Genomic DNA, 9,247 nt, shown 5'->3' on the forward strand with positions numbered 1-9,247 from the left:
GACTGCATGTATTGTATTTCAAGGGGCGGATATTGAATGAATGTATAGGTAGGTATTATACCCTGATCGTCCTGCGGGAAATATACACAGTCTCGACGTGCCCCTTGGGACGAATCTACCCATATCGTGTCTCTTTACGACGTGATGGACAATGAGCAGAGAAGAGCAGATTTCATTTGTATCCGACGATCCGGTCCTCGATTTTATTGTCTTTCTCCATCTGTTTATCCCTTTTTCTTCTCTTGTACTTGTAGCGCTGAGGATGACTTTATTGCCCCGTGTGTTTACACGGTAATACAGGGTATTATCTCATAATTTAGTTTGGAGTATCGGAGTAAACATGTATTGGATTGAGCAACGGTGACGATAAGGGCTTTTGTTTGTTTGACGTGATAGTAATAAGTATACAAGTAAAGCACTGGAGGAAAAACTCGAGAGTTTACATAACTAATGGTGGCAGAGCTTCGCGTAGAGCTCCGTGTTATGAGTCATAAGATAATGTATGACCAAACGAAGTGGTGGTGGTCTTCTTTCGATTTCACAAATTAACAGGTGTACACGTACTTGTACGTGGGTAGGTGGCACATCTATATAATTGATTCAAATGTATCTCTTTAAGTGGCCCAGTTTCGTAGTTAGCACGACCTGTACTATATAAGTAATCCTTTTGTCAATGTACCCGTTCGTTGTTGCTCTCCTTCACATATACGTGCGAGCGAGAAATTGTTTTTAAGTCGATTCTTCTGTGGGGAGGATGATTGTAGTAAATTTAAAGGACAAATGCGTCTGCTTGATGTCCTTTCTCGCCTCTTTCTTGAGTCCATAATTATAGCGCCTTTCTTCGTTAACGGGATCTTTGATTGTCCACAGCTGGACAATACCGCAAATTATCAGCTCGATGACGAAGGTTCACGCATCCATATCTGAGACGTGAGGATAAGGATGACACAGGCGTGTATGTTTTAGAATAGTCATACTAATTATTAAAAAATACCGTCACGCAAAAAGGTTGCACTACCACCTGAAGTTTTACGTAAGGCATTTTCTTACTCCTCCGATTCGAGTTGGTTAGCGTCGAGAGTTTAATGATATAACTTCTAGTATTGCTGTATACGTTGATTTTCCAGATATCAACGTACCTGTACTTATTCACTTGATCCATACAAAGTTTTTTACACATTTATAGAGATTTATGATAATAATTTTGCGTAAGTTAACTCTTTGCGAGGGTGCATGAAAGTATTGCACGCATGACACGTATATATATATACACTTTAATTAATTCTGATATCCAAACAAATACTTATATAGTAAAAGAGAAACGGGTTGTATCAGAATTTTTCTCAAGTTGTCAATAGTCGACAGAAGCAGTGGTATTCCGTAACTAATTTGCTGCACATCAGGCTAGAGACAACTGCTGTGTCCTGCACGTGCTCTGGTGAAGCGAGCCAGGATGTTGGTTCTGGACGAGGTGCCGGCCAACGTCGACCCTGAGGGAGATGATACGCACCAAGTTTGCCGAGGGCACGGTGCTGACTGTGGACTCGGTCATCGACAGCGACCTCGTGGTTGTCGTGGACGAAGGTCGAGTGGTAGAGTACGGACAGCCGCGTTCGTTGCTTGCCCAGGAGGAAGGGCTGTTCCTCAGGATGGCTGGGCAGGACGGAGATACGGCCCTCGAGCATTTGAGGAAGGCCGCCGAGGAGGTGAGTGTTTTTCTGCTTTGTCGTTGAAAAAAAAGTGATAAAGTTATTTTTTCATTTGTACAATACGGGTGGATCAAATTTTTCAGACTTACCGAAGGCTGAGTAGGTACTGGAACAATTGACGAGCAGCGGACGAACGTTGCCGTGAAGAGCAATGCTGCCGATAAGACTGCGATTGGTCCGGCAAAGGAGCCGTGATACAATCAACAAAACGAACTTTTATTCCTACAACGGCAAAGATAAATATACCTATGTGATGCATTTTATGTAATGTAAATTGACCAAAAGAATCTTTTTCAGTTATTTACATATGTGCTCGCATGATTTTGCGATTGGATGGAGTGCAGTTTTCAAAGGCAATTATATATCATTATATATGTAAAAATAAAAATAAGAATTATATTAATTAGTATATATTTATAAAATATATATACTATTAATGAACATGATAAGACTTTATAGGTCTTTACATATATCTCATAAGTTTGAATAAGCGATTTAAAACAGTAAATAAACATTCTCCAATTGTCATTGATTTAATGAACCTTATATATTCTTATTGTTTGTAAAAAGTTAAAATTTAAAGAATACGCCACTAATATACTGTGAATGGGATGTACACACCTATTATATTTGTCAAGTTTCAAGTTTAAGTAGGTTTTTAATGTTTACATTAGCTAACTTTCGGCCGCCGTATAACTATATATTAATTTTTAGGGTATCAGCGCCATCTAGCGTTTTGGATTCCGCAGACTGGATCAAACTATTTTCTAGGGGAACCGTCTTGAAAAAGTCCCTAGATTCTAGGGGCTTTCAGCAGCAGTAAATCACTAGGAACACATATAGACATATAGTCGGTTAAAAATCTCAAACGTGAAGTGAAGGGTCTATTTGCGTGCCTCAATATACGCAATACGCAATACGGCTCGAGATTGATGGTCACATGCATACTAGAAATACTTAAATTTGACAAAAAAATGTAAAAATGTCACCCACACATGCATCGCGTTTCAGATTTCTAAACTAAAAAGTGGCCCTAAAATTCTGAAGGAAAGCTTTAGATATTTTAGGCCCTAGAGCCATGTTGTCAATTATAAACCAGCCGCAACTCATTTGACAGATACAAAATGAAAATTCAACATTTTCTGTGCTATTTGCGGCAAGTTTACAATTTATCTATTACTCGAAAGTATAAATATATAGGAGGTCAATATTCGTATGCAACATACACTGCAAACTTGCCGCAAGTAGCACAAATATCGTTAATTATTTATTTTGTATCTATTTCAAGAGTTGCGGCTGGTTTATAAGTAATTAAATGGCTCTAGGGCTAAGCTGCCTAAAGCTCTCCTTCAGAATTTCAGAAGCAATTTTTGGCCAAAAAAATCACGACCGCTAGATGGCGCTGATCCTAATGATTATAACTACTTATAGTAGAGCCATTTAATCAATTATAAACCAGCCGCAACTAATTTCGTAGATACAAAATAAATAGTTAAAGATAATTGTGCTACTTGCGGCAAGTTTGCAGTGTATGTTTTATACGAATATCAACCTCATATATATTTATACTTTTGGGTAATAGATAAATTGTAAACTTGACGCAAACAGTGCAAACAACGTTAACTTTTTATTTTATATTTATGAAATTAGTTGCGGCTGGTTTATAAGTAATTAAATGGCTCTAGGGCTAAGCTGCCTAAAGCTCTCTTTCAGAATTTCAGAAGCAATTTTTGGCCAAAAAAATCACTACCGCTAGATGGCGCTGATCCAAATGATTATTACTACTTGTAGTAGAGCCATTTGATCAATTAAAAACCAGCCGCAACTAATTTCGTAGATACAAAATAAATAGTTAAAGATAATTGTGCTACTTGCGGCAAGTTTGCAGTGTATGTTTTATACGAATATTGACCTCCTATATATTTATACTTTCGAGTAATAGATAAATTGTAAACTTGCCGCCAATAGTGCGAACAATGTTCACTTTTTATTTTGTATTTATCAAATTAGTTGCGGCTGGTTTATAAATAATTAAATGGCTCTAGTATAAGTATAGTAATAATCATTTGGATCAGCGCCATCTAGCGGTAGTGATTTTTTTGGCCAAAAATTGCTTCTGAAATTCTGATGAAAAGCTTTAGGCAGCTTAGCCCTGGAGCCGTTTCATCACTTATAAACCAGCCGCAACTATTGAAATAGATACAAAATAAATAATTAACGATGTTTGAGCTACTTGCGGCAAGTTTGCAGTGTATGTTTTACACCAATATCGACCTCCCTTATATTTACACTTTCGGGTGATAGATAAATTGTAAACTTGCCGCAAACAGCACAAACATCGTTAATTATTTATTTTGTATCTATTTCAATAGTTGCGGCTGGTTTATAAGTGATTAAACGGCTCTAGGGCTAAGCTGCCTAAAGCTCTCCATCAGAATTTCAGAAGCAATTTTTGGCCAAAAAAATCACTACCGCTAGATGGCGCTGATCCAAATGATTATTACTATACTTATACTAGAGCCATTTAATTATTTATAAACCAGCCGCAACTGATTTTGTAAATACAAAATGAAAAGTAAACATTGTTTGTGCTATTTGCGGCAAGTTTACAATGCATTTTTTACACGAATATTGACTTCCTATATATTTATACTTTCGGGTGAAAGATAAATTGTAAACTTGCCGCTAATAGTGCGAACAATGTTCACTTTTTATTTTGTATTAATCAAATTAGTTGCGGCTAGTTTATAAATAATTAAATGGCTCTAGTATAAGTATAGTAATAATCATTTGGATCAGCGCCATCTAGCGGTAGTGATTTTTTTGGCCAAAAATTGCTTCTGAAATTCTGATGGAGAGCTTTAGGCAGCTTAGCCCTAGAGCCGTTTAATCACTTATAAACCAGCCGCAACTATTGAAATAGATACAAAATAAATAATTAACGATGTTTGTGCTGTTTGCGGCAAGTTTACAATTTATCTATCACCCGAAAGTGTAAATATAAGGGAGGTCGATATTGGTGTAAAACATACACTGCAAACTTGCCGCAAGTAGCTCAAACATCGTTAATTATTTATTTTGTATCTATTTCAATAGTTGCGGTTGGTTTATAAGTGATGAAACGGCTCCAGGGCTAAGCTGCCTAAAGCTTTTCATCAGAATTTCAGAAGCAATTTTTGGCCAAAAAAATCACTACCGCTAGATGGCGCTGATCCAAATGATTATTACTATACTTATACTAGAGCCATTTAATTATTTATAAACCAGCCGCAACTAATTTGATAAATACAAAATAAAAAGTGAACATTGTTCGCACTATTGGCGGCAAGTTTACAATTTATCTATTACTCGAAAGTATAAATATATAGGAGGTCAATATTCGTATAAAACATACACTGCAAACTTGCCGCAAGTAGCACAATTATCTTTAACTATTTATTTTGTATCTACGAAATTAGTTGCGGCTGGTTTTTAATTGATCAAATGGCTCTACTACAAGTAGTAATAATCATTAGGATCAGCGCCATCTAGCGGTCGTGATTTTTTTGGCCAAAAATTGCTTCTGAAATTCTGAAGGAGAGCTTTAGACAGCTTAGCCCTAGAGCCATTTAGTTACTTATAAACCAGCCGCAACTCTTGAAATAGATACAAAATAAATAATTAACGATATTTGTGCTACTTGCGGCAAGTTTGCAGTGTATGTTGCATACGAATATTGACCTCCTATATATTTATACTTTCGAGTAATAGATAAATTGTAAACTTGCCGCAAACAGCACAGAAAATGTTGAATTTTCATTTTGTATCTGTCAAATGAGTTGCGGCTGGTTTATAATTGACAACATGGCTCTAGGGCCTAAAATATCTAAAGCTTTCCTTCAGAATTTTAGGGCCACTTTTTAGTTTAGAAATCTGAAACGCTAAAACCAGCCGCAACTAGTTGTGTGGATAGAAAATAAAAAGTTGACATTGGCTGTGCTGTTTACGGCAAGTTTACAAATAATCTTTTGCCTGAAAATCGACCTCCTATAAGAATATTAATACTTTTGTATGAATAATAATTTATCAATTGCATTGTAAAATTACGTGTGAAATGAAGAGTTAAAAGTAAAGTTTGAAATTATGTCATTGTTTACTGTCATCGAACATTTCGCATGTGTGCAATAAATTGATACAGGATTATACAGATACCTATTATTTTGCTGGGTGAGAAAGACGGATATTTGGTTTTGTTAGCATATTCCAGCGGTAATAATGCATATTTGGAATCTATGTTATATATTTATACAGCTTAAAATGTTTAAATATTAATCATGTGTGCCTATATTTACCAACTTATTTGTATAAATTGAACTTTATACAAAAACTCATGATACAATCATTGATTGTCTCAATCATTATTCTAAACGTTAGTGAAAAAGGCGGTTAAGGACGTACTTATACTTAGGGTGTATTCCGCAAATGCTGCCAGCAGTTAAGTTACGTAGGTCGTGGTAACGCCGCATGGTCGGGCAGCGCTAGCGTCAACCTGTACTAACTGTCGGTGGGTTCCGCATGTCAACAAACTCCGAAATATCAGATGGCATGGGAGCGAAAACAGTAAAAAATATCAAAGTTTGTTGACATGCGGAACCCACCGACAGTTAGTACAGGTTGACGCTAGCGCTGCCCGACCATGCGGCGTTACCACGACCTACGTAACTTAACTGCTGGCAGCATTTGCGGAATACACCCTAATTATTTAATATTTAATTGATATTCTCAATTAGACCCTGCAGGGCTGCGATTTTTGACCGACTATAAATACCTAGTGATTTACTTCTGGCGAAATCCCCTAGAATCTAGGGACTTTTTCAAGACGGTTCCCCTAGAATATAGTTTGAGCCAGTCCGCGGAATTCGCAACGCTAGATGGCGCTGTCACAATTTTTAAAAAAACGCTATACACGTAGATGCGCGATAAAAGATTGCGACGCAACATATTACGAATATCAAACAAAACATCACGAGTGTCACGACTGAAAATACATTGTTCTCGTATAGTTATAAAAAATTAATTATAACCTTAGAACGTAATACACTAATAGTTAAGTAATTTTACGAAAAACGGTAATTAAAAGTACTAATAATTAGAATAATTATAATTGTATGGGTAAACCTAAAAGGTTATTGTTTTGATGTTTTAATGCCAATTTTATCCTTTATAAATCTGAACAAGCTAACGTTTTTGTTTTGTTTTTCAGAAAACTCAAGTACAGTATTGACTACAGTAGGTACTTGAATAGTATGACAAATTGATGAAACTCAGAGATTTTATAACTGAGTATTTATATATACATATGTAGATGAGGATGATATTTTATTGGGGGTAATACTTCTAAAAATAGTTTGTATTAATTATTGGTAGCTATTTAACGGCAATGTGTACTTTATGAGAATTTAATTGAACAGATATTGTGTACTTTTAGAAGTTAATAGAATCAAAACAAAATGCATCCCCAGGACGAAAAAGTATTGGACACAGAGCAGTGGAAAATCGAAGCTCAAGCTGTCATAGACGACGTAAAACATCACGTTCGAAACTTCCAGGTGAGCTCTACCATCCAAAGCAGCAACAGAGCCATCCACTTGAATTTGACGACTCTTGAGGGACTCCAGTTTTGCGTGAGACTGTCACCACAGGGATTTAGCATCGTTGGTAATAAACACGACTGTACAGACAACGCAGATTTCGATCTCGATTATTACGAGACTATCTATAGTCTACTAGATTATATCAGTCCTCAGTACAGAAATTCCTTTAGTAAACATCTCGCTGAAAAATTACAGCAGCTCAGTAATAGTCACGACTGACGAATCAGTGATCAGTGACGTTCCACTGATATATGTATCAATTGTATATTATTTCTGTCAATGTATTTTTATGACTAAACGTCTGTACGTGCTGTTGATGTAGCTTTGAACTTAACTCGGTGTATTTTATAAAGATGGATAAAATTTTATATTTTTATACAATAAATCAAGTTATATATTTAATAAGCAAGTGATATGAATGAGAAAAAGGTTTGAATAAAAAAATTTTTTTAATATTTTCATGGAGGGCTTTATTCCTTCACAATCTTGGATGTTTATACAACTTCAGTTGGTCGAGCAGTATTCACGACTCTATGGGTTCTCTCCAAATGGTCAGCATACTCCTGGTATGGAGTCTTGGTCAGAGGCATCTCTTTCCAGAGGTCAGGTGTCAAGTACGCATAGGTCTTAGCGATAGCAGCATAAGTGGCCTTGGCAAAGTTGCCCAGGGTGCAGGTGCTGCCTCTGGCCGAAGTATAACAGTCCTCGATACCAGCCATCTGCAGAAGCTTCTTGGGGACCGGGGCCGACACGATTCCAGTACCTCTCGGGGCAGGGATGAGACGCACTTGGACCGAGCCACACTTTCCAGTTACCTTGCAGGGCACAGTGTGAGGTTTACCAATCTTATTACCCCAGTATCCTCGGCGGACTGGTACGACCGACAGCTTGGCCAGGATAATGGCACCGCGGATGGCTGTAGCTACTTCTTTAGAGCACTTGACACCTAAACCAATGTGTCCATTGCTGTCGCCAATGGCAACAAAAGCCTGGAAAAAAAAAATGTTTGTACTTGTTCTTACACGTATGAACGAGAAGTTAATGGTCAAACATTTTATCACCTTGAAGCGAGTACGCTGGCCAGCACGCGTCTGTTTCTGTACAGGCATGATTTTAAGCACTTCATCCTTGAGCTGGGGCCCAATGAAGTGATCGACGATTTCATACTCTTTGATGGGCAGAGAGAAGAGGTAAATCTCCTCGAGAGAATTGATCTTGCCGTCGCGAACGAGGCGCCCGAGCTTGGTCACGGGAACCCATTCCTTGGCGTCTTCCTTGCCACGGCCACGACCGCGACCACGTCCGCGACCTCGACCGCCGCGACCACCACGTGAGCCGAATCCTCCGCGAAAACCGCCGCGCTGGGCTGGAGCTGCGTCCGCCATTCTAGAAATTCAAGTGAACACTTTGTCAGTTCAACATTTCCTTGTACAACAGATCTAAGTACTTTGCTTTCAATCATTTTGGAAGATTTTGGTTTCGTGTTTGACAAGTAGCGAGTCGAATGTCACTCTAACCTAAAACTAGTGCTGCACATGGCATACTGCTAATTTGATTGTGTCTCGAGAAATACATCAAATATTCGATTAATTTTAAATAGATAAAAAAAATCTAGACCAGTTTAAGTATTTATCAAAGGAAGTTACGATGTAATCGATAAAGAATTGAGTAAAATCATTAATACTGTTGGTACTTACATGAACTCTTGGGTGCGACTCGGTTGGAACTGAAAGTAAAAAAAATTTAATCGTTGACACATCTGCGATGCGTCTGCGCAAGTGATACACATTTTAAGTGCCTCTTGCGCGCAATTTTTCAAAATTCCACTTGATGCCAAAGAAATTCCAGAAAAAATATCTTTTGAAGTAAAAAATATCAGTCAGTTATTTATGTTGGACAAAAGCT

General features: G+C 37.5%; 3 protein-coding genes across 4 annotated transcripts; 1 reads left to right on the forward strand and 2 right to left on the reverse strand.

Annotated features, from left to right (window-relative positions):
* Positions 1-1,260: 1,260 nt before the first annotated feature.
* Positions 1,261-1,806, reverse strand: LOC149373450 (uncharacterized). The gene is made up of 2 exons (XM_089596694.1): positions 1,799-1,806; positions 1,261-1,718 (listed from the first exon to the last, which is right to left on the reverse strand). The coding sequence occupies exon 2, from the start codon at positions 1,683-1,685 to the stop codon at positions 1,344-1,346; it is 342 nt and encodes a 113-aa protein (XP_089452820.1). The 5' UTR covers positions 1,686-1,718; positions 1,799-1,806; the 3' UTR covers positions 1,261-1,343.
* A 4,925-nt stretch (positions 1,807-6,731) lies between these two features.
* LOC106643402 (GSK3-beta interaction protein) lies at positions 6,732-7,689 on the forward strand. 2 transcript variants are annotated; one of them, XM_089596693.1, is made up of 3 exons: positions 6,732-6,817; positions 6,952-7,094; positions 7,177-7,689. In XM_089596693.1, the coding sequence occupies exon 3, from the start codon at positions 7,199-7,201 to the stop codon at positions 7,559-7,561; it is 363 nt and encodes a 120-aa protein (XP_089452819.1). In that variant the 5' UTR covers positions 6,732-6,817; positions 6,952-7,094; positions 7,177-7,198; the 3' UTR covers positions 7,562-7,689. The 2 variants fall into 2 exon arrangements, with proteins under 2 accessions (XP_089452819.1, XP_023246153.1); XM_023390385.2 differs by having other exon boundaries at positions 6,742-6,873.
* Positions 7,690-7,786: 97 nt separating this feature from the next.
* LOC106643398 (ribosomal protein S2) lies at positions 7,787-9,057 on the reverse strand. Its single transcript, XM_014358509.2, has 3 exons — positions 9,040-9,057; positions 8,404-8,728; positions 7,787-8,331 (listed from the first exon to the last, which is right to left on the reverse strand). The coding sequence occupies exons 2-3, from the start codon at positions 8,725-8,727 to the stop codon at positions 7,837-7,839; spliced, it is 819 nt and encodes a 272-aa protein (XP_014213995.1). The 5' UTR covers position 8,728; positions 9,040-9,057; the 3' UTR covers positions 7,787-7,836.
* Between the last annotated feature and the right edge of the window lie 190 nt (positions 9,058-9,247).

The sequence above is a fragment of the Copidosoma floridanum genome, unplaced genomic scaffold (genome assembly GCF_036245765.1).
Source record: "Copidosoma floridanum isolate Cflo_tuat_1 unplaced genomic scaffold, Cflo_Japanese_pri ptg000030l, whole genome shotgun sequence".
Classification (NCBI taxonomy): domain Eukaryota; kingdom Metazoa; phylum Arthropoda; class Insecta; order Hymenoptera; family Encyrtidae; genus Copidosoma; species Copidosoma floridanum.